The 27,677-nt window shown below is 54.3% G+C and overlaps 1 protein-coding gene across 3 annotated transcripts in view; it reads left to right on the forward strand.

Moving 5' to 3' along the window:
* Positions 1-27,677, forward strand: part of PAK4 (p21 (RAC1) activated kinase 4) — a 44,885-nt gene that overhangs the window by 10,805 nt on the left and 6,403 nt on the right. The window contains exons 1-4 of one of the 3 annotated variants that reach the window (XM_036013313.1): positions 13,997-14,194; positions 22,313-22,386; positions 23,906-24,162; positions 27,067-27,528. In XM_036013313.1, coding sequence (XP_035869206.1) covers positions 23,959-24,162; positions 27,067-27,528 — 666 coding nt within the window. In that variant the 5' untranslated portion in view covers positions 13,997-14,194; positions 22,313-22,386; positions 23,906-23,958. Of the gene's footprint in view, positions 1-13,996; positions 14,195-22,312; positions 22,387-23,905; positions 24,163-27,066; positions 27,529-27,677 lie in introns of those variants that run through there. The other 2 variants (XM_028529815.2, XM_028529817.2) reach the window with 2 other exon arrangements.

Genomic DNA, 27,677 nt, shown 5'->3' on the forward strand with positions numbered 1-27,677 from the left:
CCTTCTCCTGCTCCGTTTTTCTGTCCCCGCAGCAATATCTCTGTCCCAGTTTCTGTTGTTGTAGTAAGTCTTGATCACTGGAGAACAGGCCCTCCCATTTGTCTTGGCCGTGCTTGTTTTTTTGTAATTTCGTTTAAATATGAGACAAGCTTCTGCCACATACACAGACATGACATTGAACGTGGTCTCTCTCCACTTATGTCTTTTCTGATGTCTCTTAGAAAACTGCCATAGTTTCCCATTGTAGTCCTTGCCCACCTCTTGTTGGATTTATTCCCGGGTCTTCATGACGTGGCGGGGGAGCCTGTGCCCTCCTTCCCCATGAGGCACCTTGCTCCCTCGGCTGGGCCTTGCTGGGTGAGGCTTTCACAGCAGCACAGGGTCCACCTCCCTCAGCCTCTGCTTCCTCCCTGGCACCACCCTGGGCCCTGGCAGAGGGCAGGCACAGCGCCCGCAGAGGAGGTTGTAATTTTCCTGAATGATTTCAAGGGCTAATTAAAGGTTTTTCTTGACTAATCAGCTTACAGTTTAATTATCTGGGAACAGACTCAGGGATGTGGGAAGCAGCTCTGGTGGGGTCTCCTCATAGTGTGGCCAGAAGGAGCCAGGCAGGACTGGGAATAGCCTGGCACCCTGCAGTGGGCCAGCTGTGCTTCCCCATGCCTGTGGGAGAAGAGGGGGAGGGCAGCAGGTGCTGTGGGGGTTATAGTGGGTCCCTTCCTGCCTAGAACCCCTCCATAGCTCCTGCTCCCCAGGGAGGAGGCCAGGAGCCAGTCCCTCCTGTGGTCCACAGGCCTGCCTCCTTCTCCTTGCTGGCTGCACTAAGGCCTGGCTGGCCTTTGTTTAGAGCACTCACTTTACTTACCCTTTGGGTCTTGGCCTGAAGGTCAATTAGCTCAGGGAAGCCGTCTCAGGCTGCCCCACCCGCCAGAGCAGGTCCCGAGCAGGTGATGAACTCTACCCTCCCCTTGCCTGTTGCCAGGGTTGCTCATTCCTCCACTGAAAAGTGCATTTTGAAGGGGGTGCTGCTATGGGGCCTGTGGTCCAGCATTTTGAGTTGTGGGGGAGGCGGTTCAGGACTGGTTCTCCTGCGTGAGGTCTGGGAGTGAGTGTGCATGCTGGGAGGACCCGGTGATGGCTGAGGCCTTCTCAGGGGCAGCAGCTGGCTGGACTGGACTGGACCGAGGATGGGCTCCTGGGAGTTGGTTGAAGGGGGAGGGGACCCGGAGATGGCTGTGCCAGGCCTGGCTTCATTCCTTGCATTCCTTAGCAGGCCCCAGACTCCCGTTGGCCTAAGGTGGGGGAGGGTGAGCAAGCAGAGAGGGGCCTCCTGGGCACTGACCCTGTCCCTCCCTTGCCCCTCCCTGCCCCTTCCTTTCCCTCCCCTGCCTGCCTCATCCGTCTATCTCATTTTACACCCACCCTCTCTAGGGGCTCAGGGCTGGGACGATGTGTCCAGCCCCTACACTCCCCCAATCCTGTGCTCACCCTTGGGTACACGGTAGAGTCACCTGGTGGGGCCTCTGTATAGGGCTCAAGCTCAGACCGTTAGAGTCCTAATCTCTGGCTGTGGGGCCTGAGTGTTGGTGTTTTTTCTTAAAGCTCTCTGGGGGACTCTGGCGGGACTCCGAGCTGGGATGCGAACCACTGACCTACAGACTTGACATCATATATATATGTGCATTTGTGATATATATGTGCATATGTGCATTTGTGATGTTTGGGACAGTTTTCTAGGCTTCTGATGTGGTGTGATTAAGTCACATCACCCCACAACCACACTGGAGGAAGATATGACATTACTCCCATGTTATGGACGAGGCAGCTGAGGCCTTTTTGTCCCTGGCAGTACAGCCTCCGTCACTGTCCTGTCCCCTGACCATGCCCCCATCTGTGCTGCATCTCTCTGTCTCACTGCCCCCTTCTTTCTTTCTCCCTGCCTCTGTCCCTCTTTTCCACCCTCAATTTCCGTTTCCCTCACCGCCTCCACCCCCACCCCTCAGAAACTTTTCCAGGCTTCCCTGTTCAGAACCAGGTTCCTGCTGAGGCCACAGAAGGGAGATGGCTTCTGCAGGCCCAGGACAGGGACGGGAAGGATGCTGATGTCATTTTGCGCCAGCCCCCTTCACTGCACCTGGAGAGGGGGAGTGGGGGGAGGGCACCCCTCCCACTAAGGTTGTGGGTACTGGGGCTGACTGTGTGACCTGTCCAGGAGTACCATTCACGCCAGTGAACCCTGACAGATTCTGTGACCCTTAGGTCTCCATGGGCCTCAAATCTCTGTCATCTGTTGGCATTACCATTTCAGGCTTCTGTGGAGTGGCTGGTGATTTAATTTCAGCAAAAGTTTATGCTGAGATGTGATCATTGCATTACAGGAGCCTTTATTACTGGATGGGAATGAGAGCCCAGTGCTCCCACGCTCGGGCAAGGGCTGGGGCCCCCAGCCTCACTTCCTGCCTCTAGCAGCTGCAGGAGAGCTTTCTCTATGACCTTGGGTCAGGCCCTGAGCCACAGGTGTCTCTGCGTTGGTTCCCGCATCTGGAGCAGAGAAGGATTCTTGCTGCTTCCCAGGGTAGCTGGGTAGGTTGAGTCAGTGTGCGTGTGTGACGCTCAGCAGAGGGCTGCCGTCATCATGTCATTATGGACACTGTTGCCTCTACTGCTGTTACAGTCATTAGAGGCAGGGGACATGTTTGGATTTAGTAGTTGGGATCCACAGGGTGAGTGATTCATAATTATTTGCTGTTTTGACTCGGCCACCTTTCCTTTTGTAAAATGTTTAAAACCTTTGTATTAAGGAAATGTTCAAGTATATTCTAATGGTTTCTCCACATCTCAATACCACCTTCATCAGTTACCAGTCACGACCAGAGTTTTTTTTTTGTTTTTTTTTTTTTTAATTTTATTTATTTATTTTTAGAGAGAGGGGAAGGGTGGGAGAAAGAGGGAGAGAAACATCGATGTGCGAGAGATACATTGATCGGTTGCTTCTCGAATGCCCCCCAACTGGGGACCTGGCCTGCAACCCAGCTTGTGCCCTGACTGGGAATCAACCAGTGACCTTTCGGTTTGCAGGCTGGCACTCAGTCCACTGAACCACACCAGCAGGGTGCGACCAGGATTTATCATCTGTACCTCACCCCTACCTCCCTGATCATTTTGAAGCAATTCTCACATATCATATACTGTATAAGGATAAGGAATCTTTAAAAAATAGTCACAATACTATTGTCACAGGAATAAATGAACAAAATAATTTCTTTATATCCTCATGTTTCCCCAATTGTCTAGCATCCTTTTTTCAATTTGTCTCTTTGGGTTGGAGTGCAGATGAGGTCCATGCTTTTGAATTTGGTTGGCAGCCCCCTCTGTGTTCTGTAATCCATAAGATCTCCTCCTTCAGTTCTTCTGCGAGCTTGCTGTTTGGGTGGTTTATCTATCCCAACCCCTGTCCTGTGGTCTAGATGCGGCTGATGCTTCTTTGTGGTGTCATCTGACATGTTCCTCTGTCCTGTGTACTCACTGTAAATTGGGACTTAGGTCTAGAAGCTTGGTTCTCTTCAGGTTGCATTTCTTTCCTAAGTGGTAGTATTTATGAACAGTAGTTCCTGAGTGCTTTTTAAAATAAATTTAATTAAGTTTTTTAAAAAGTGAGTAGATTGAAAAAAAATCTTCTGTTGCTCCTAGTAGGGCGGGGACCCAGATACAGCTGAGTTGGGGGTGGGGACCTGAAGGACTGAGGTTCAGGAACTTCTGGGAACCAAGGGCCCATTGTTGGCCCCCTTCCAGTGAACCGCTGTCATAGATGCACAGCTTTGGGATCCTGCTTTGCTGGGACCAGAGGGTCCCAGCTGAGAATTATCCCGAACCCCTACCCCCTTCAGCTTGGCCTATGGTTAAAGCTTAGGGACAGAGCTAGACTCTGGCCCCAGCTCTGCCTTTGGCCAACTGGGCCACTCAGGAATCTTTCCCATCCCTCGCCTGCTTCCTCCTCTGTACCATCATGGGCACTGTGCCTCCCTTGGAGGGCTGTGGTCAGGACTCAGTGACCACACAGTAAAAGGCATGGTGCGAGCATGTGCTCTGAAGCTGCTGTTCTGCATTAGTGTAGGTCTCTGACCTCAACTGCACCACTCTCCTCTCCCGCCCTGTCTCCCTGCCGTGTGGCCTCCCAACACTCCAGGGCTCGGCCCTTTGCAGTAACCACTCCCTCGACCTTCACTGCTCTCCCCCAGGTCCCCACATGGCTCCCTCACTTCTTCTGGTCTTGCTCACATGCCACCCCCAGACCTCCCTGACTGTACTCTCTGGCCCCTCTTCCACTTGTTATGTACATTTTTGTTTACTTGGGTATTGCTTATCTCCTCCACTAGAGTATCAGTTCCGAGAAAGAGGCACTGTCTTACTTGCTGCTGTGACCCTAGTGCCTAAAACAGTGCCTGGCAACTGAGTGCATAATAAAGAATTGCTTAGTGCATGAATGAAGGAGAGGATGAATGTGGTTAAGTGAGTGGACTTGGGCCCCGGGTCACACCTGCCGTGGAATCCTGATTCTTGATACACACTGTGTGACCTTGGGCCAGTACCTTTCCTTGCCGAGAGCCTTGCTGTCCTCCTCCGCAACACGGGTGTGTTCGCAGCACCCTACTCGCTGCCTTGTTTTGCACAAGCCTGCTGCCCACATGTAGCTGTCCTCTCAGCTGGTCTGCATCTCCAGCACAGGGCTCCAATGAGCCAGCCAGGGCTGCCCCTGCCATGGGGACACTTTATCAAATCTTAAATAACACCTTCTAGTCTGTGTGACCAGCTGTGGTGCCCCAGGGCAGGCCAGGGACTACTTCTGTGGCCAGAAAGGGCTCCCTGGGGAGTGTAAGTCATGCAGGACATGAGAGTGCCAGGATGTGGAGGGAGCTGTGTGTTGTGGCTGAGTCTGAGAGCTCTGGGGCTGGCTGCTTCCAGGCCTTTGTCTTCCTTGCAGGAAGCAGGCAAAGAGCTGCAAGAGGCCAGGGAGGACTGCTGCTCTGATTACTGCAGTAGTTCAGCCCTGGCGCGCACACGTGTGTGTGTGTAAGAGAGAGAGAGAGACGGACAGACAGACACAGCGACAGGCTGAGAGAGAGAGGGAGCCAGTGCACACATGCATGTGTAGATGAAGCTTCCAGCTGTCAGAATCGTTATCACTGGTATTTCCTGTGTGGGAGTGTAAAATATGACATGTACATAAAAGCGTATAAAACCTCCCTGTTCAGTTTAGTGAATAATTATAAAGCAAACACTCATCTATCAATAACCAAATCAAGACAAGCATCGCCAGTGCCCTAAAAGCCACTTCCTTCATGTGCTCTTTCTAGCATTATCAAATAAATTCAACCATCTTTCTTCTTTTAATTATTACCTCTTTTTGTAAATTATGAAAGATTTCAGATGTCCCAGGAGAATAGAGAATCACCTGATGAACCCCCTTGGGCTCAGTGCACAGCCAAGAGAGAAAACACCCTTGCCATGGTTAAAGCCCCCCAGATGTCCTCCCCCAGGTACCCAGAGCCTCACTGTGACCCCACCCTGGGCTTCCCTAAATAGTACACTGGATGGTTCTGCAGGTTTTAAAACTGTGTGTAAATGGCCCCAAGCCTCCAGCACTTGGCTGCAGCTTGCTCTCAATATTTTGCTCTTGAGGCTTCTCTGGGTGGATAAATAAAGTCCCGTGCCAATAGGGATGCTCCTGGCAGCGGCGGCGTGGGTCAGAGTCCCTCCACACCTGCCAGATGAAAGCAGCCTGCCCTGCTGGAGCCTCAGGAGGGCGCCCTGGGGCTGGCTGTCTGATCCGGGTCCACAGCCCCTGCCCCAGCCTGGTCTGAAACCATTGCCTCCAGGTTCTTGATGTGTAAGAGGCTTTACCTGAGCACCTGTAAGGTAGGAATGGAACTCTGGTATCATCCCAGGTCTGTCTGGAGAAAGACCAGACACCCTTCCTCCATTTGGGAATGGCCTGGGGGTGGGGTGAGGGGGTGGGAGGGTCTCTTCCTCTGTCCTCTGTGCCCCTCTGCTTCCCCTGAGGGCCCTGTTTAGTGATCGTGTCTAGCCTGTCATGGAGAGGCCGTCTGGGTTGGACATACTATCAAAGGCTCTGGATCTGTAGGCTGGGTTTGCTACCTGGCTCTGCCACCTACTAGCTAGGTGACCTCGGGCATGGGGCATCCTTAGTCCCTCGGCGTGTTTCCCCATTTATAAAATGGGGTCGTGTAAAGGTTATTTCATCAATGTAAAGCATACAGAAGAGGCACATAGAAACCTCTTAATGAGTCCTAGCTGTCAGTATTATTGTCATTATTGCCATTTACTCTTTCATTTTGTAGATATTCACTGGCGTACCTCCTCTGAGTCTAGTCCTTGGCTGGCTGATGCCTGGGACAGGCTGGTAACCTGACAGCCCGAGGTCCTACTCTATTGGAGCTAGAGGCAGTGACAGCCCAGAGTCACCTTGGGGAAAGCAGAGTCCCAAGTGGCTTAACTGTGCTGGTAGAAGTCCAGAGGACTCCGGAAGGCCCTGGCTTTGGCCTAGGAAATCAGGGAAGGCTTCCTGGAGGAGGAGATATCTGAGTTACTGGCTGCAAAAGGAACAGATGTTAGTGTGTGGAAAGGTGTTTTAAAACATGTGAGCAGCATATTCAAAAGCTGAAAGGTGGGAAAGGGTCTGGCATTTTTAACAAGTTATTATTTTAATCAAAATACTTGAAATAATTGTAGATTCACATGCAGCTATAAGAAGTAATTCAGAGAGAGCCCCTGTACCCTTTACCCAGTTTCTCCAACAGTAACATCCTGCAAATCTGTAGTTAGTACAAAACCACAACCTGCACATCGACATAGATATGGTCAAGATACAGAACATTTTTTCACAAGGATCCTTCCCGATGCCTTTTTATAGCCACTTTTCCTCCCTGGCCCATCCCTAACTCCTGGCAACCACTTATCTATTTCCCATTTTTATAATTCTATTGTTTCAAGAATGTTATGTAAGTGGAATCAAACTGTATGTAACCTTTTGTGGTTGACTTCTTTTCACTCGGCATATTCTCTGGAGATTCATCCAGGTTGTTGCCTGTCTCAATATTCATTCCTTTTTGTCACTGAGAATACCGTGTATTCTGTGGTGTAGATGTACCACAGCTTGTTAACCATTCACCCATTGAAGGACATCTGGGTTATTTCCAATTTGGGGCTGATATAAAGAAAGCTGTCATGAACAGCCACTTATAAAAGGTTTTGTGTGAACGTAAATTTTCATTCCCCTGGGACAGATAATCAGAAGTGCAGTTGCTGGGCGGCCTGGTAGCTGCACATGCAAAGAAGCTGCCACACTCTTTCCAGAGGGCTGCGCCAGCTTCCAAAACCACCAGCAACGCATGGGTGATCCCGTTTCTCTGCATCCTCACCAGCATTTGTTGTTGTCACTTTTTTTTACTTTAGCTAGTCTAATAGGTGTGTAATGATAACTAATTGGGACTTTAATTTGCATTCTTCTAATGACTGATGATGTTGAACTCCCTGTCAGGTGCTTATCTGCCATCTGTGCATCCTCTTTGGTGAAATGTCTCTTCGTGTTTTCCGTCCATTTGCTAATTAGATTTTTTTAACTAAGTTTTTAGAGTTCTTTATCTCTTCTAGATACTACTTCTTTGCCAGATGTGCAGTTTGTAAATATGATATTTTCTCCCAGTGTGTAGCTTTTTTACCCTCTTTACATGGGCTTTTGCGGAACAAATGATTTTCATCTTGATAAGGTATATGTTCTTTATTACCTTTTCCTTTTGTGGGTCGTGCTTTTGGTGTCATGTTTAAGGCCTCTGTGCCTAGCCCTAGATTCTGAAAATTTGCTCATTTGTGTTCTGAAAGTTTTATAGTTTAACTTTTACATTTAGGTCTGTGATCCATAATGAGTTAATATTTGTGCGAAGTGTGAGGTTTGGATCAAGGTTCTTTTTTCTCTCCTTTTTTTTTTTTTTTTTTTTTTTTGCATATGGATGTCCAGTTGTTCTAGCACCAATTGTTGAAAATACTGTCTTTCCTTTATTGAATGGCTGTGCTTCTTTGTCAAAAATAAGTTACCACAGTAAGATATCACTTCACACTTACCAGGATGGGTTTTTTTTTTTTTAAGGAAAATAACAAGTATTGGTGAGGATGTAGGGAAATTGGAACTCTCGTGCATTGCTGGTAGGAGTATAAGATGGTACAGTCATGGCAGGAAACAGTTCAGTAGTTTCTCAAAAGATTAAATATGGAACTACTGTATGACCTGGCATTTCTACTCCTAGGTGTACATATTTCCAAAAGAATTGAAGGCAGAGACTTGGGCAGATATTTATACACCAATATGCATAGTTCCATTATTCACAGAAGCTAAAATGTAGAGGTAACTCAGATGTCTATTAATGCATAAATGGATAAATAAAATGTGGTATATATGTACAATGGAATATTTTTCAGTCATAAAAATGGAAGGAAATTTTGATATATGCTACCATGTGATTGGACCTTGAAAACCTTATACTAAGTGAAATTAGCCAAACATAGGAGAAATATTGTAAAATTCCACTTATATGAGGTCCCTAGACTAGGCGAATTCTAGGAAATTGGAAAATGGAATAGAGACAGAAAGTGGAATAGGAGTCACCAAGGGCTGGGGGAGGAGGGAACTGTTGGAGAACTGGAGGAGAATGGGGAACTGTTGTCTAATGTGTGCAGGGTTTGTGTCAGGGGCGATAAAAAAGTTTTGGATGTGGACAGTGATGATGGTTACACAACATTGTGAAGGTATTTAATGTCACTGAATTGTATGCTTTACAAATGGCTAAAATGATAGGCATTGTATATGTTTTACCACAGTGAGAAAAATCAGTGTTTAAAAATGTTAGGTACATTTGTGTCTGTTTCTGGGTTCTCTCTCTGGTCACTGGTCTGTGTTTTTATACTGATTACTGTAGCTATTGATTGATTAGACTTTTATTTTGGGGACAGAGAGTCCTCTCACCCTATTCATTTTTTTTTCCAAAATTGAAGTATTCTGGGTCCTGGCACTTTTGGAGCTCCTCTCGGTCTCCCTTGTGTGGCAGATGACACTGTGGTTTACCCAGCTTCAAAGTCACCCTTGGCACCTGTCTCGTCCTCATTGATAAGCGTTGCTTTTTCTTGGTAGACATGGCTCTGATCTGTCCCCTTCTCTTCATGTCTAGCTGCCTTGCTACCTTCATCAATTTCCTGGAGCACTTGTGTGCTCTTGTCACTTGTCCCCATACTTACTCAGGCCTCCTTGGTCCCATCCTCCACAGATAAGGCAGCCAGAGTTACACCTTCCAGATGCAGGCTCCCTGGCTCGTCTGTGGCCTGGCTCCACCACACCCTCGTCCCTCTGGCCAGTGAGTCTTGGCCAAATTTCACATTTCATTTGCGTGATCCTTGACTCTAAGCCCCACAGGGCAAGGATCATGCTGCACCGCTGGCCCAGCCTGGGTAGTGCATAGTGGACGTGCATCGGACTTCTGTTGGTGGGATCTGTGGACGTGGGAAGAAAGTTGCATGCTGTTGGAGCCCATGCCTGGGGGCTGGGGGAGTGTGGAGAAATGAGGCTGAGAGGTGGCAGGAGTTGGGAAAGAGGCAGCTTTAGCTATGCTGGCCCCAGTTGGCTTTCAGCAGCTGAGGGACATTGGGTTTACTAAGGTGTCCCTGACCTCACAGAAAGATAGGCAGTGACTTTGAAGAGACTCTTAACAGAAAAGGAATTCTGATTGCTTTTATAACGGAAAGGGTGTGCTTCCTGCTAAGCGGAAAAATGCAGATGACACCTAGGCTGAGAGGGGCCACACTTCACCTATCTGACTGGCAAGGATCAGAGTTTGACAACACCTTGGACTGTGAAGCCCTCACATGGGACAAATTTGCCCCGCAGTTCCACTTCTAGGCATTTGGCCCACAGACACGCCAGCACACCTATGACATGACATGCGCAGTCAGTTGTCATGGCTGCCGTTTGTAAGAGCTCAAGGCTGGAAACCACCAATGTGGCCTAATGGGGACTGGCCCACAGCACCTCGGTCCTTCCACTCAGGGCTGCACTTTGTGGAGATCCAGGCATGGAGACATCACTAATACACACAAGGTCTGTCCAGAAGGCATCCAACCATGTACTGTGAGAAACAGAGACATCTGTCGAAGAAGATACAAGATACAACAAACATTGTACACAGGACAATGATGCCTCAGTCCCCTTCAAAGTAGGCACCTTGGGACCTCACACAGTTCTCCCAGTCGCCATCATCTACCCCATCATATTTTCCTGAGTCTCACCAACGGTCTGAAATCTCTTCCCTTTCAAAGGTGATTTTAGTTTTGGGAAAAGCCAGAAGTCACGGGGCACCAAATCTGGGCTGTAGGGGGGCCGACTCACCTGGGTGATTTGATGTTTCACCAAAGAACTCTGCACAAGATGTGATGCATGAGTGGGTGTGTTGTCCTTGTGAAGCTGCCAATCACCAGTTGCCCATGGCTGTGGCCTTCTGAATATTAAGCAGAGGAATGTTCACACTTAATGCAAAATTTGATGCAGGTTTGTTACTCTACTTGCTCAATCATTTTGAATGCGATGGCCACACAGTGCACATGCTCACTCAATAGCATCTACTGCCCTACTGACTAGTACAGAGAAGTCATCATTGTTCACGCATGCACATTCCAGTCCAGTCTTCTTGGCTGTCAGGTTACATCAGTGTCACACAAACCATTCTCCTTGTATTAACAATAGCTGGACTTTTTCCAGATAGACCTTGTATATTGTATATATCTTTTCTTTAAATTTATAATAAGGTTCTTTTAATAAGTAAAAATAAAACAATAACCATAAGTAGATAAATAATGTAGATAAGTATAATAACACTTTAAAATAATACAAATTGCCCTGGCTGGTATAGCTCAGTAGATTGAGCACTGGCCACACATTGATGTTTCTCTCTCTTTCTCCCTCTCTTCCCCTCTCTCTAAAAAAATAAATTAAATCTTTTATAAAAAAATAAAATAAAATAATATAAATTGTTAGTATACTTGCTGGAAAAGGCATAAAGCATAAATGTGCAGCATAACCAGTCATTACAATGGGGAGACCACGTAGTGCCCCTCCCAGTGAAGGGACAGCTGGTCCAGCGCCCAGAAGCCCCTTCCAGGCCCCTCTGCCCCAACTTTGCCGGCAGTCACTGCCTTGCTTTCTTTTTGGTTTCACCACCTCTGCGTGCTTTCCTAAACAGTGTATTTCATTCCGTCTGGTTTTGAACTTTTTCTGAATGAAATCCTAGGATGTGTTTTATGTTGTGCTGCTTTTGTTTAACATCATTTTGCTTTCGTGCGCATGCGGCACTGCTTCAGGCGCTCATTGTCCCTGTTGTGTGGTACTCCATGGAACCAGTAGGTCACAGTTGTCCATTTTCCACAGATGAGCATTCGCACCGTTTCCGGTCTCTGGCAGAATCAGACTGTGCTTTGTGAACCTTCCCATGCGTGTTCCTGGGGCCCAAGGGCTGCGTTTTGCTTGGTAGTTACCCAGGGGGTGCTTCCCAGGTCCCAAGTGTGCGTCTTCACCTTTGCTGGGTGCTGCTGAGCTCCCCCTGGTGCCAGCGGCACAGGAGAGCCAAGGAATGTTCTTGAGGAAAGCAAGGTGCAGATTAGTCTGTGTGGCATGCTGCCATTTATGGTGTTCTTAAAAGAGTGTGTGAGCATGTGTGTGCACCTGCACTCACATGCATTTGTAGGCTCTGTCAGAAAGGAAGGAAGGACTAGTGGAGGTTGCTTCCAGGGCTGAGCTGGAACAGGGCGTGGGGGGGGGCGCCATCCTATCACTGCCCTCCGGTGCCATTGGCTTTTGAACCATGTGCCTGTTTTATGAAGAGACAGACCCTGAGACGGAGAGGACAGGAAAGAAAGGGGAGCAATGAAGCCCAAATGGGCAGAATGGTAATAGTTAGGAACCTGAGTAGTGCGTTTTATGGGGGTTCACTGGTTTAGTCTCTGTTTTGGGGTGTGTTTAAAAAGTTTTATAATAAAGGTCTGTTTCGGTGTGAGAGGATCTTGGACGACCTCTCTTGGCCTCTGAGGCCTATCACCAGCAGATCCCCTCGTTTCCAGTGAGACTTCTGGGGGCTGAGGGCTCCCTCCTTCCTCCCTTCCCCTTCTCTGCCTTGTCCCTCACCGTAGGACCTGGTTCCCCTTGACTGGCCAGAACTGCCCCATCCCCGACTGCCTCCCCTGCCAGAGCCCAAACCAGCCTGTCTGGTTTGGGGAGGTTAGGAGAGCCGCCCCACTTGGCTCCTGTCTGGGTGGCTGCCTGACAGGTGCTCCACCCTGGTGGGGGAGGGGGTGGCCTGGGATCTGGGACTTCTGGGGTCCCTTTCCTGCCCTGCTGTGGCCCTAGGCCCAGCCCAGGCTTGCTGGGAGCCTCTGGCTCTCTGATCAGGTGAGGGAGGGGAGGGGGTTGAGGGATTTGCAGGCCCCCCTGGTATGGGGGATGAAGTCCTGCGGGAGTTGGGGAGTTGGCCATTGTGGGGGAATGGGAAGCCTTGAACCCAGTTCCTGTCACTCACAGGACCCCTCAGTGAGAGAGCAGTCCTACTCCATGTCAATCCCCAGAACAGGGAGTTTTGTCTAGTTTGTTCATTGCTGAGTTCTCAGGGCCTCCAACAGGCCTGCGTCATATGTGCTTGGAGCTCGGCAGACGTGTGAACCAGTGGGGGCGACAGATAGCGCTGTCACAGACAGTGACGGCCGGAGGGGCAGTGCTGGGATAGGGCCTGGAGGAGGCACCTGGCCCAGCCTGGTGTCAGGGCTGCGGGAGCAGTCTGACCTCTGCTGCCTCCAAGTCCCCCATGGCGGTGAGACATAGAAGGTCACAAACTTCACACCAGGAGCTCTGGCCTGGGCCAGCAAAGGTTCTGCAGAGGAGGCGAGACCTGAAGGGCGTTGGCCATGAGGCTGGGCCAGCATGACCCCTTCCTCATCCCCCCCCCCCTCTGAGTGTCCTGTTCTCCTGTTCTGGAGCCAAGGTTCTGGACCAGCCAGCCCGCTGCTCAGGAAAGCTGGTCTAGGGCACAGGCACTCGGACAGATGGCAGGCGCCTAACTTCCCTGCCATGTCCCTCGGGCATGTCACTCAACCTCTCCAGGCCTCAGTTTCCTCTATTGTTAATGGGCCTGACAAAGTGCCTGTCCCCTGAGGGCAGCAGTGAGGTACGATGCTCAGTGTGTATCAGTGCTAAGAGCAGGCCCAGCCCAAAGTAAGTTCTCCGTAAAGGTGGGCCGCTCACTTCCAGAACGTCAGAGCCAGCGTGGCACAGCCCTCCCCACCTTTCTCTGCCCCATTCCTGCCAGCCACATCTCCCAGCCCCACTCTCACACCTCGGGATAGTGTGGTTGGGGCTTCACCATGAACTTGATCTTTCCCTCCTGGTTAGGCCGCATGTCTCAGGTTCATCCTCATATATGAGTCGGGCAGAGCTGGAGAGGCCACCTTTGTTTTGCCTTCTCGGAGCTCTTGCTGGACTCACAGTCTGGAAGTGGGGGAGTAGGGAACACAGTGAACCCCAGGTCTCTAGCCACCCTCCACATCTGACTCCAGTTATTCCCCAGCCGTCTGACCTGCCCCCCAGACCGGGTCATTGTTTCAAACCTCGCTGCCCTGCCAGCTGCTCTGAGGCACTGTGCAGAGCCACTGCCTCCCTGGCCCCTGGAGCCTAGCCTGCCATGGGAGTGAGGTGGGGTGTGGGTGTGCTAGTGGGGGGCTGGCCCCACTGAAGGAAGGGCCGTGGTTGGAATCCCCTCTTTCTGTGTCCCTGCCTAGCCCCTCCCTCTGCCAGGACAGTTGTGGGTGATGTGGCCCAGGCTTTCCAGGCTCACCCCGCCTCCCTCTGTCCCTCCCTCCCACTCTTCCTCCTCCCCTCTCCCGTGGGCTGGAGCCACACTGAGCTCAACTGGCAGGGCAGGGCCAGGGCTGCGTCACCACCCGCAGCCAGGGAAGCTGGGGCGCAGAGCCCCGCCAGCCCTCCTTGGTGGGTGCCCCTGGACACCTGCTGCCTGCTCTCCCAACTTGAAGCCTCTGTCTGCCGGCTCCCCCACGGAGGGTGGCCCAGGCCCGAGGGAAGAGGATGGTGAAGGTGAGCTGCCCTGGCCTCAGGCAGGAGGAGAGGAGTGGGGCGGGCTGCCCTGGGTGTGAGGAGGGCAGTCCTGCGGCCTGGTCACCTGAGCCAGCATGAGCATGTGATCCCGGGGCCACACCTTACTGGGGCCGGGGCAGGATCACAGTGTTTCCGTGTGCCAGGGGTGGCAGGTGTCTTTGCTGGGGCTCACCACAGGTCTCAGTGCAGGTTCCTGAGCGTCTCAGTGGGAGTGCGACACTGGGGTCTGGTTTGCATGGGGGTGATTCTGACGCTGTGCCTGCCTGGGTCACTCTGGGTGACTGATGTGGGAGTCAGCCATGGGTGTGCCTGGGTCTGCCGTGGGGGCCCATTATATACTATGTACAGATCTAGGCTCGTGTGGGTCTTGTGATCTGACTGACTTTGGAGTGTTCCTCTGTGTGTGTGCGGGTCTGTCCTTCTAGGGAAGTCCAGCAGTTACGAAGTGTCTGTGGAATTACGTGTGTGCATACATGTGCCTGTGTCTCTGGGTGGTGGCCCAGGTCAGTATCATATATGTTGTTGGTATGTATCTGTGGGTCTCTCTCAGGAGTGTCTGCTTCTCTGGCATGTATGTAGGTCTTTGCAGTGTTTTTGGAAGGGTCCTGGGTCCATGGAGCTTCAGGGACCCAGCTGTGGCAGCCCTAGTGTCCCAACCTCTCCATGCTGAGATCTTCCCCTGAGCCAGGCCCCTCTTTAAGGCCACTTCCCCCACATTCTCCCTCTAATGCCTCACGTGTCTCTTGGGGTCACTCTGCAGGGGCCCATATCCGAGAGGCAGGAGCTGAGGCTTGGGGTGTAGTGTCCCTTCCCATGCCCAGGCTCCTGTACAGCCTCTGCCTGTGTGAAGTCGGGGTGCCTGCTGCTGTCTCTGGCTGCTTGGGGAATTTTCTGTGCAACCACCGTGTGAGTTCCTGTGTGTCTGGTGGTGTGGCCGGACGCCTGTGCTGTGTCTGTGTCACGGTCTCTGTGGAGGGCCTGTGCACTGTGGAGTGTCTTCATGTGCTTCTGTGTCTAGAGTGGGGGGAGGGGAAGGGAGCTGCACTGCAGGGGAGGGCTTGGGTTCCGGGGGCCTGGGAGGGCTCCAGAGCTTCTGTTCTACCTGTACCCTCTCCCTCCTTCCTGGCCTGCCTTAGGGAGGAGTGAATGAAGTCTAATCTGATCTCCCCAGTCCCTGTGGGCTCCCCCACACTCAGGTTTGTTGTGGCGTTTGTCCCCACCCTGGGTGCCTCTGGAGGGCGAGGGACACCAACAGGGCCCTTTGTGTCTATGCGCCGTTGTGCCTGGCCAGGAGGGAAGGGGGTGTTCAAGCCTGGGGCTGTCAGAGGAGCCAACTGGCCTCCCTTGGGGTTCTGAGCACTGGCCTGGGCCCAGCTGGGTAGAGGAAGCAGCATCTTTTCATTCAGCCACAGTCTGAGCTGTGGCCCCTCTTTGCTGGGCAGGGCTGGGGACACAGGGTGGCTGAGCTGGCTCCAGGCCCCATCCTCATGGGGGCTCCCTGTCCAGCTGCAGAGACAGACAGTGGCAGCCCGTTGCACTGCCCCATCCCGGCCCTGGCGAAAGTAAGACTCCACGGAGAGAGTGAGACTGGCACTTCTGCTCTGGCCAAAGAGGCCCCTGCCCAGCATCCTCTTTTATTTGTTTGTTCCTTTATTCATTCATTCAGCAGCAGCGATGCCAACAGTGGCAGTAATAATACAGCAGCTGACACGTAGTGAGGACCCACAGGGTGCCGTGCACTTTTAGAAATGCTTTGCACATGTCATCCAGACATTCCCAGGAGATAGGGACTGTCATTCCCCTCAGGTTGCAGGTGAGGACACTGAGGCCCAGAGAGATGCATCCCTTACTCAGAGGCACATAGCTAGGCAGTGGTGCAGCTGGCCCCTGAGCCTGGGCATCCTGCTCTCAGCCACCAACTGCCTGCTGCATCCTTGTACGGTATGGAGCATGTGAAGGCCTGCTGGGCGCCATGTAACCCATCCGCCCAGAATTCAGAGAGCAGGGGTGCTCCTCCCTCCCCAGACTGCCGACTCCAGGCCAGGGTGAGCCCAGATCTGTGTGGTTTTATGTGAGTTTACCCACAGGGAGGACTCAGAGATTTCCCGCAGCATCTCCGCTGTGTGACTTGCCTCTTGCCTATAGCCCAAATATGTTGCCCCTTCCTCAGGTCTCCAGCCCAGGCCACAGAGCTGGGGTGGGCCTCCCTGCATCAGGGAGGGCCTGGCATGGACTCCCAGCGGGGGGGCCTCTTGTGTTTGGAACACACACTTGGTTATTTATTAAATAACCAGGTTTGCTCTCTAAAGACTTTGGCCCCAGTTCCTTCTCAGGCATTAAGGTGGGACTCCCAGGCAGTGTGGAGTGGCCTTGGGGACTCCTCTGCTCCCAACACCCTTCCTTGTCTGTCCTCAGGGTCCAGCTCATCACATTGGCGAGGGCATCACTCCTTTGTTCCACTGATATTTACTGAACACCTACTGTGTGCCCAGGCCCTGCCCTAGGTGCCAGGGACACAGCAAGAACAAGACAGAGGTCCCTGTTCTCCAGGAGCCCATATTCCACTGCAGGAGGGGTGGGAGAGGGGACTGCAGTCAGCAGGTGTGTGAGGCCAGGCGGTAATAAGTGCCACGGAGAAATATTAAGCAAGGGCACAAACTGTGTCAAGGGGCCAGGGAAGGCGTCTCTGAGACAGTTTTATTTGCACTGACACCTGAATATCAAGAAAGGATGAGCCATGCAGCTCTGGGCAGAAGAAATAGTAGGTGCAAAGGCCCTGCGGCTAGAACAAGAGTCCTGTGTCTAGAACTAAAGAGGAGACCCCCAGTGTGGTGGCGTGAAGTGAGGGGAGGAGACAAGGTCCTGAGCTGGGCCGGGCCCACTGGGCAGTGCCGTGTGAAGTCACAGTTTGAGCCAAGGGGAACGCCCTTGGGGAGTTTTGCTTAACATTTTTTCAGATTCCTTCCTAACCAAAGTAGCCTTTCTGATCTGGGTTCTGGTCATTGCCAGTGGGGTTGTCTCTGCTCTTGCTCTGGTCCTGTAAACCTCTGGAGTCTGTTGTCTGGAGCAGAGGCTTTGGCTGGGCCCAGGGCCTTTGGGAAGCAGGAGGCTGAGGGGTGTCCACACGGCCTCTCTGGGCCTGTTGCCTGGTTTGGGACGCAGGAAGGAGGACTCCATATCCACCCCCTCACTCATCAAGAACTGTTTGGAGGGTTCAGTGTGGCACGGTCTGCATGGCTGGCACAGGCCCGGGCCAGAGTCAGCGCAGAAGCAGGTGTGCGTCCCCTTCATCCACTCAGCTGCCTTGAAGGGGCGGCCTGTTCTAGGTACTGGGATCTGGCCATAACCAGCTGAAGTGTGGTTCCTGCCTGCGCCATGCCTCCAACCTGAGGCATTAGTTAGGGGATATCAGTAGATACACTTATGACCGTATAACATGTTAGATGATGCTAAGGGCCAAAAGAGAGTGGACCAAGTGCTGGAACGTGCCAGGCACTGGAGGATGCAGTGATGGGCAGGACCAGACCACGCCCCTGCCCCTGGGGCGCTCACACTCCAGCTGTGACTGCAGTGGTATCGGCACTTGGCCAGTCCTACCAACTTGACCTTTATGGTGCTCCCTTCTTCCCTGCCCACTTCCTCCCCCTCCCTGGTCCCCCTGCTTCTGTCCCAACTGCAGAGTCCGTGCTTTGCCTGGGGCCAGAGGGAACCTGTGAACATCTGCATCAGGCCCCGTCTCTGCCCTGCTGCAAACCTCCCTGCAGCTCCATCTCACTCAAGTAAAGGGCACCCTGCGGCCCACAAGGCCCCACCCGACCTGCCCTCACTGCCTGCCTGCCTGCCTGCCTCTCTTCTCCAGCCCCCAGCCATTCGGCCTCCCTTCTGCTCTTTGACCACGTCAAGCATGTTCTGCCTCAGGACATTTGCCCTGGTGTTTCTGGCCGCCCAGTGCTGTTCCTCCAGGCGCCCACGTGGCTCCCTCTCCCTGCCCCTCAGGTCCCTGCTCGAGTGTCATCTTCTCAGCGAGGCCCTCCCAGACTTCACTGAAAATTCTAACCTCCCCTCACCCTCCTGATCCCTGTTGTATTTTTCTTCTCATCACTTATCAGCGGCTTCCTAGCTGTTTTTCCGACTTACTGCATCTCTTGCCAGTGTCCTTCCCCCTAGGCCGTGAGCTCTGTAAGCGCAGGGTGTTTCCGGCTGTTCTGGCCCCTGCTGGCAGCCCAATCCAGGTCTGGCAGGTACCAGCCCTCGGTAGACAGTGACATTCGGATGGTGGGTGGTGCGGGAGTGTCACAGGGTCATTTTGGGTAGAGTAGGTGTTTGCCAAGGAGGGGGGCACGTGTCAGTCCCAAAGCTTGAGGCAGGGTCTGGGGGCCAGGTATGTGAGGATTCCTTGGCACATGATGGAAAGCCTGAAGAGAGATTTGGGTAGGGGGCGGTGCAGGTGGGCAGCAAGAGCTGAGGAAGGGTGTCGGGGTGGGAATGGCATGGGAGGTCAATGTGGGAGCAGTGAGGAGCCTGCTGTCAGCCAGAAGGTAGGCCGGATTCCCCATCCATTGTCAGAGCACAGCCCAGAGAGGTAGGAGGTAAACTGAGGCAGGGAAAGGGCTTCCTAGAGCTGGCAGGTAAAGATCATGGCAGAGGAGTGAGCAGGACCTGGTGGTGGAAGCCCCGAGTACGGGCTGGGGACAGTGAGCACGTCACGGTCCCCTTCTTGGTTTAGGGATGGTTTCCGTTTGGTGGAGATGAAGGGGTGGCCATGGCCCCAGCCTCATCGCCATCCCCGGCTCTGCCCCTTGGCCCCGGAGCCTTGGCTGGGTCAGCTCCCTTCCCTGCCAGGGGAGCAGTTGTGTTTAGAGCCTGGGGGAGGCCGGGGTAAGAGTGTTACACACACACACACACACACACACACACCCAGCCAGCTTTGTCACACCGTGGCTCTTGTTTTTCCACCAAGGCTGACTTTTGGTGGGGGTGTTGGATTGTTGGTGGGTGTTTTCTTATAAAAGTCCAGAGGGTGGAACAAGCCAGTGCAAGGTGACTGGAAAATCTGAAGCTTTTGCTAGGACAGGTTGAAAACTGCTGTTCCACATGAGAAATCATTTAAAATATTTTTTTTTTTAAATTGAAACAAACACTTTAGAGCAGTATTCAAAGTGTGCCTGCACTCTTGGGATCAAATGCCGGACAGCAGAGGCGTCTGTGTCGCAGCTGGTGGCTGCAGGCCTCGCACTGGCCTCCTGCGTCCATGCTCCACCTCTGGGTCCGGGGCCTTCTCTGCCAGTTCCGCAAGTCTGCCTGGGCAGAGGCTGAGGAGGGAGAGCAGGGGCATCGCGTACTGGGTGCAGATGGATCAGTGCCAGCTCTGGGCCCAGCCATGCTGCAGGCAGGCATTTGGGGTACAGTGGGGAGCAGTCTGGATGACAGGCCCTGCTCTCCTGGAGCTGACATTCTAGTGGGTGAGGCAGATCCTGAAGAATCACACATACAGGGTGCGTGGTAAATGCAGGGAGGAGGAATGAAGCAGAGAAAGGGAGTATGGGTAGTGATAGGGCAGGAACAGGGATATTCGAGTACACGGGGTGGGTGGAGGGAAGAAGGCAGACATCTGTGTGCAAATCGGTGAGAAGAAAACTCCAGGAACTGGTAACTGCCAGTGCAAAGGCCCTGGGGTTGGGCATGTCTAGGATTTGAAGAGTAGTGAGGAAACCCGTGTAGCTGGAACAGAGTGAGTGAGGGGGGGTAAGGAAGGACGGGAGGGGAGGTGATAGGCCACAAGGCAGAGTCTAGGGGGCCAGCACAGGGTTTAAGGATGTTGGCCCTAGAGTGGATCGGACTGTCTTGACCAGGTCCAGCTCTGCTTGGCGACCTTAGTGCAGGATTTCACTTCATGAGCCTCAGGTTCCACGTCTGTAGAATGGGGAAGGAAGAAGCCATGTCACTGAGGTTGTAGGGAGTCAGTGAGCTCAGCATCAGCATTTGTGCAGGGTCGTGGGGTTGGGTCGTGGGATAGGGTCGTGGGATCCGCTCATGGTAATAACAATGTAAGGACTGGGACTGAGCCTCATTGAGCCACATTTGGTGGCAGGGACTGGCTTTCCAACACCTTTTTCACACCAGAGGCCAGTGGGAAAGGTGGATAAGGAACCACGGGGGAGTGGGTCCAGAGCCCTACTTCGTGCTACCTCTTGCTACCCCTGGGGTCCTGGGACAGTCAGATAGGAAGTAGGGACCCTCCCCCACAGCAGAGTTCAGGGTAGGAGAGGAAGGGCAAGGTCCAGTATGGGGGGTGGGGAGCCTAGGACCCCCCTTGGAGATGATGATGATGATGAGAGTCCCCTCTTGCTGCAGCCCTTGGGGGCAGGACAGTCAGATAAGAGATTGGACTTTGGTGTCTGACTCCCCAGGCTCAAATCCTGGGTGCTATGGATGAGGGGCTCCTCTCTCTGGGCCTCGAGGCCCCCATCTGTGAATTGGGGATGATGAGAGGACCTAGCTCAAGTTTGGACCCTGGGCTGTTCAGCTGCTATCTTCCAAGCTTGCCAGGGAACCTCAGCACCCATTCTTTGCTCAATCCCCACCCCCATTCCTGGTACAGGCCCCTAGAAGTAGCAGCTCCTCTCCCTTTTCTTCTGAAGCCCCCGTAAGGTCAGGAGCTTGGAGACTTGGTGGGAGCGGTGCTGGTGAAGGAGCCAGCTGTGCTCGGAGCTGCCCCAGGGTGGGGCTCCAGCCTGATCATTATAAACATGGTCAGTTCCTCTGTTTGTCCTGCCTTCCATGCAGTGCCCAGAGGAAAGGGGCGGCCTCCGGCAAATATCCGGAGGTGTGCCTTCTCACCCCCTCCCCCTGTGGGGGTCACACTTCGCTGCGGGTGGGACCTGCTGCAGTGTGCAGAGGTGGCTTGGGGGTTTACAGGTGGGGTTCTGGGTTGTCTGTCCCAGGTTCTAAGCTACCTCCTGCCAACCCCATCTGAATCCTGAGTTTTTCCCTCTCTGAGGATTACTAAGGGGCCACAGTGGCTAATCCTGTCCTGCAGAGGTCTCAGGCTGGGGGCGGGGGATGGGCAGGGTGAAGAGTGAGAAAGGCCAAGGGGAGGAGTGAGGCCAGGTCTGGGGCAAAGGGGATCACGTCTGGGAAGACAAGAGGTGATGGGACACAGGGTGAAGATCTGGGGTGACAGGGCAGGGAAGATGGGAGAGGGTCAGGTGTAGGGACAAAGCAAGGAACCGGAGCTAGAATGACAGAGCTGTGGGCAGAGAAGCTGAGAGAGAGAGACAGAGAGAGAGAGAGAGAGAGAGAGAACTAGAGAACAGGGTAGGTTGGGGGGCCCCCAGTGGGGGTCTTGGAGGGGGGCCGGACAGTGTTCAGAGGGTTGGGCCATGGCTAGGGGGTGCTGAAAGGGTTCCTGGTTTGGTGGGGGTTTAGAAGGGGTTGAGGCAGAGACAAAGGGGCCCCCTTCTGACTGGGGTTGTCCAGCCCCACATCCAGGCAGCTGCAGTCCCTGCGGCATGCAAGAAACCGGGCTGCTGGGGGAGTTCTGGCCCGACCTGGTGGTGGCCACCTGGGACCAGCTGAGGCAGGTTGACTGCTAGGTCCCCACCCACCTTCCTCCCGCTGCCAAACCGGTTCTCCCGGAGGCTGCCCACTGATGGTCCTTCCTCTGAGAAAGGGGTGGCAGCCTATCTGGCCTCACCTCACCAGAGCCGCTCCCACAGGAAAGGAGCACCTCCTCCATGGGAGGAGAGCTTGGGGCTGACCCTGTGCTGGGCACTGTGCCAGGTGCTGGGCAGCCAGCCATGAACCAGACAAAATCCCCACCCAGGGTGTTTGCCCCGGTCCTCTGGGTCTGCGCTCACATAGCACCTCTTCCAGGAAGCCTCCCCTTATTTCCACCATGCCATCTCTCCAGGCTACATGTGGTGCGCCTCAACCCCCGTCCCAGCCACTCTGGACTGTCAGAAGTTGTCTCCATTACCACTGTGTCCCTAACACCAACTCGCACAGGCTGGGCACAAAGGAATAAGTTGTTACCGAATGTGTGAGTGATAAATTAATGAATGGGTAGGTGAGTAACGTTTTCTTTCCATTTTACAGATGAATAACCCGAAGCCCCAAGAGGAGAAGTCACCCATCCAAGGGCACTTCTAGCACAGCCAGAGACAAACAAGGTCTGTGAACTCCAGGGCCCGTGTGTGAGACAGGGCAGTTGGACCTGGGCCCCTCCCCCTCAGACACTGTGAGGAGGAACCCTGACCACCAGAATAGCAAAGAGGACAGGCCCCTCCCACTGTGCCCAGCTTGGTGTCCTGCTGTGCTCAAGGTTGATCCAAAGTGCAGAGAAGTTAAGTCACTTGCCCAAGGTCACACAGAGTAAGTGGCAAAGAGAGATTCACTCTCTGGTCATCTCACTCCCCATTGTTTCTCTGGTCTCCCTGTGGGACACCACCATCAGCGTGTCTCCCCTTCGACCCCTTTGGTGTTTTTTTGTTTGTTTGTTTGAAAATTTGTTTATTTTTAGACAGAGGGGAAGGGAGGGAGAAAGAGAGGGAGAGAAACATCAATGTGTGTGTGTGGTTGCCTGTTATGCATCTGCAACCGGGGACCTGGCCTGTAACCCAGGCATGTGCCCTGACTAGGAATTGAACTGGCGACACTTTGGTTCATAGGCTGGCGCTCAGTCCCCTGAGCCACACCAGCCAGGGCTGGCCTCTGGTTGTTAAGCCAGCTTTCAGTAAGCATTTATACTGTACCTGGTACTATTCTGCATACATGACTGGAGACCCCAGACCCTAAAAGCAGACTGCTTTGTCTGTTAGTACCTGTTACGAAGTGGGTCTTCCCCACTGTGTGCTCTTGGTGAAGAGCCCTCCTCGGAGCCTGAGGCTCCTCCTGTGAAGTACGCGTGTCGTAGTGAGGCTGCCCAGGCATCGTGCATAGAACGGAGCCTCAGGAACCATTTATTGAACAAATAACCAAAGGTGTGTGGTGTTCCTGGCCCGGAGTCCAGGCTGGGACAGCAGGATGGAGGTGGCCAGGCTGTTCAGAGCCAGCCACTGAGCACACCGTGTGCCGAACACTGCTAGGCGTGGTGGGGGAGGACACGGGGACTGGACAACTGAGACCTGGACTGGGGCACTGATACTTTGGTGGTGGGGCTATGGGGATGAAATTAGTAAACACAAGAATGAATGGTGGGATTTCTACAAGTTAAATGTGCTGTGAAGTGATGTGGGGGAACGCCAGTGGGGCATGGGGGCTTTTATTTGGGGTAGTCAGGAAAGGGTTCACCAAGGACTCAGAGACGTGAAGGGAGGCAGCCGTGTGTGGGTACCAGGGAATAGTATTTCATGAAGGGAACAGCCGGCGCGAAGGCCCTAAGGGCTGAAAGCCAGTATGAGCAAGGGGGAGATGCAAGTTGAGAGGGGGTGGGGCCAGGTCATGTGGGGTGGGCTACAGGGAGGACTTGGCTTTCCCCCTGAGTGAGATGGAGCCACAGGATGGCGCCCAGCAGAGGAGAGATATGACTTGACTCAGGTGCTCATGGGGTCCCTGGGGCTGTATGTGAAGGACAGACCCCGGAGGTGGAGGGAGGAGTGGGAGACCAGGAAGGGGACAAGAATGGGCAGGACCAGGGCCAGGGGAGCAGAGAGGAATGGGCAGTCTCTAGTGAGTGGCCCCTTCCTGCAGGCCTGCTGTGGAGCCCAGGTCTGCACCCTCCTGGTACTGGGAGCCTTGGCGCCATGTTTGGGAAGAAGAAGAAGCGGGTAGAGATCTCGGCGCCCTCCAACTTCGAGCACCGCGTGCACACGGGCTTCGACCAGCACGAGCAGAAGTTCACAGGGCTGCCCCGCCAGTGGCAGAGCCTGATCGAGGAGTCAGCTCGAAGGCCCAAGCCCCTCATTGACCCTGCCTGCATCACCTCCATTCAGCATGAGGCCCCCAAGGTATGTGGGCACCCACTACCGCTTCTCCTGAGCCACACTGACCCCCACAGCGGGACCCCAGCCCTTAACCCCACACTTGACACTGTGGCCAGCATCTCCTCGCTGACCCCCATCCCTCAGGATCTCCAAACACACACCCCAACCCTCCACCCTCACCCTCACCCCCCAGTGGTGGCCTTTCACCCACTGACCCCTTACTTTGCTTCTCAACACTGACCCCAGCCCTGTGAACCTCACGCTTACCTTGTCCCTCCAACGTCCCTCCACCAGCTTCTAAGTTACGCTCTCCTGGAGTCTCACACCAGGAGCTCTGTGTTCCTGACCCCAGTGCCACAGACTTGTCCTTGGGCCCCTGTGGAGCACCCGTGGCAGTGGTGGGGGCAGACCCTGCGGTACCACCCCAAGTGCTCTAGGCTGGGCTGGGGAGGCCCAGAGGAAGCATTTGGGGTTCAAACCCACTACTTGGAGGAGGGGACACCTGAACTGAGTGCTGAGGCAGAAGGTGGGGCGACAGGGCTTTTAGTGGAAGAAGAGGCCCATGTGAGCATTGGCAGCTTTTTGGCTTGGGATTCCGCCCCCCCCCCCCCCCCCCCCCATCTTGAGCAAAAGGGCAGGGCTGGGATTTGAACCAAGGTCTGTTTAAAAGGCTTGTTTTCTTAAACCCCTTACTTGTCCTCGTGGTTCCGGTGCACAGGCATGGCTTGCAGTGAGGCCAGCCTGGGGTGGGGGTGAGGGGGTGGTAAGGCCACGCCTGCCAGGGAGCATGGACTTGATCCCAAGGGCAGTGGGAGCAGGAAGGGCCTCAGCCTGGGAATGAAGCCAGGGTTGTTCCAGGGGTGGAGGTGGGTGTGGCAGGCCTAGCGCCTGAGGCCAGGCCTGCGGCTGACTCATCCTCTCCAGCTGGGTTAGGGTCAGGGTTGCCCAGCTCAGCTTGCAGGGCGTGGGGGGGGGGGCGTTGTGGGGGGAGGCCCCAGAGGCAGTGAGGCAGGTATAGACACAAATGGGGACACTCTTCCACCAGGGTCTCAATCAGGTGGCCCACTAAGATGTTCCTGTGACCCATGCAGAGTACTTCTGAATATTTTGGAGTGTTTGTCATTGCTTAAAAAGACAAGCGATTTCATGTCCAAACTTCTATTTCTGACTTCTGCTGATGGAGCAGCTAGAGCTGAGGGGCAGCTCCTTGGGTGGCAAGGCACGGGCTCCCCTGAGCCACAGGCGCCACCTGGGCCACCTCAGTCCGTCCCCTACCCAGCCCTGTAGCTGCTTGGGTGCTGTTTATGTCCTCACTAGGGCGCCTCCTAAAATCTGGCTCTGCTCGGCCTGCCAGTCATGGGTCCTGCTCGGGGCTGAGTCCACCAGGAGGAAGGGGCACCTTGTCTCAATTCACACAAAGGTGTCGCACAGGCTAGTGCTGTCCCGGGGCCCCTGTGGTGTTTGTGTTTGCTGCCGAGTCCTCCCAGGCCTTCTCGAGCCCCTGGGCACTTGTAACACTAAAGCCTCACCAGCTGTCTGCTTTGCTTCCCAGGGTCCCTGGGCAAAGCCAGGCGTCTGGGCTGGCAGCCAAGGCCCAGGAGAGCAGGGGCAGGCCCCACAGGGGCACTGTGGCCAGTAGGTGGGTTTTGTGGGATTGGTGTCTTCTGCACAGGAGAAGCAGTTCTGACTTCAGAGTGTTGGACAGCCCTGGGCCCCTGTTCCTTTGCGTCAGTGATTGACATCACAGGGCTGGGGGCCACATTCTCTGCTTCTTGCAGTGCCCACCCAGCTCCCCTCACTCACTCAGTGGTTCAGCAGATGTTTATCAAGCACCTTCTCCATACTGGACACTGTTCCAGGTGCTCAGCTTTGGCAAGAGCAGGAAGAGGACCCAGTCACTGCCCTCATACACATGCACCAGGGGAGCCGTAGGTGTGCTGATGTCCAGTGGTTTTGAGGCTCTAAAGAAAAGGCAGGGAAGGGGGTAAGAAGTGTTAGGGGCTGGCATTGTAGTCTGCTGGTCAGGAAAAGCCTCCCTCTGAGAAGCCGAGTTTCTAGCAGAGACCTGAAGGAGGGGAGGGAGGGAGACATGGCACACCTGGGGGAAGACTTTCCAGGCAGAGCGAACAGGCAGTGCAAAGGCCCTGAGGCAGGAGCTGCCGAAGTGTTTGAGGAGCAGTGAGGTCCATGTGCCTGGAGCTGAGTGGGGGGCAGGGAACCCTGGAGGCGGTGACTCAGACGTGGCCATGGCCTGGATCAGGTGGCTCAAGTGGAGGGTGAGCACTGGGTGGATTTGGGACACACTTTACACTCTGTGCAGCCCCCACGGGCACTCCCATAGCCACCCCCATTCCTGGGGCACTCTTGCCTGCTACACTGGGCCTGGCTCTCCCTGTACCCCGCCTTCAGCATCCAGGGTCAACAACACTGGCAGACTCGGGAGGAAGCGCCTGGCAGTGCCCGGGCCCCAGATCCTGTAATTTGCAGTTCTCCAGGGCTGATTATGGAGTGGCGTGGCCTCTGCCCTCCTTCCCCTTCACCCCCCAGGGCAGGAACCTCATTCCCTCCCACCTCCCACCCCCCCACCCTCCCTTACCGCCCAGGGGAACAGGCAGAAGACAGCAGGGTGCCTCTGGGGCAGCCAGCCTCTAGGTGGCCGGTGGGGGGGTGATAGCCTGACCGAGGGTCAGTTACTCCTCCAGCCCCTCCCCACCACTGACTTCTCTGGGCTGGGGGAGGGGCTGCGGGGCCTCTGGTGCTGCCCCGTCCCCCTGCCCAGCCCCATCATCACTCCATGGCATTTCCTCATTTGTCTGTCTTGTCTCTGTGTGTTGTGCTGTCCTGTCTTGTGTGTTGGTTACATGTCCTTTGTCGCCCTCCTCCTTGCCTGGCCCCTATCCCACCACTGTCCCGGACCCCGGACCCCAGACCATCGTGCGGGGCAGCAAAGGTGCCAAGGATGGGGCCCTCACGCTGCTACTGGACGAGTTTGAGAACATGTCGGTGACACGCTCCAATTCCCTGAGGAGAGACAGCCCACCGCCGCCACCCACCCGTGCCCGCCAGGAAAATGGGATGCCCTCGGAGCAGGCCGCCATGGCCAGAGGGGGCCCAGAGAAGGCAGGCAGCCAAGGCCGGGTTGCTGGTCGCAGCGAGGGGGGTGGCAGCAGTGGTGACCGGCGGCGGGTGGGGCCAGAGAAGAAGCCCAAGTCTTCCAGGGAGGGCTCAGGGGGGGCCCAGGAGTCCTCCCGGGACAAGCGTCCCCTCTCTGGGCCTGACGTCAGCACCCCGCAGCCGGCTGGTGTGGCCAGTGGGGCGAAAGTGGCAGCTGGCCGGCCCTTTAACACGTACCCGCGGGCTGATACGGATCACCCATCCCGGGGCAGCCAGGTAACTGATCCCCCTGCCCCAGGACCCCCACCCCGTCCCCTTGCCCAAAGCTTTCCCTGTCCCCACCCACCAACGCCAACCTGTGCCCAGCCCCCGTCCATCTGCATCCTGACCACCATGTGTCTGTACCACAGCCAGGCCCTGTCCTG

Source organism: Phyllostomus discolor, chromosome 12 (assembly GCF_004126475.2).
Source record: "Phyllostomus discolor isolate MPI-MPIP mPhyDis1 chromosome 12, mPhyDis1.pri.v3, whole genome shotgun sequence".
Lineage (NCBI taxonomy): Eukaryota > Metazoa > Chordata > Mammalia > Chiroptera > Phyllostomidae > Phyllostomus > Phyllostomus discolor.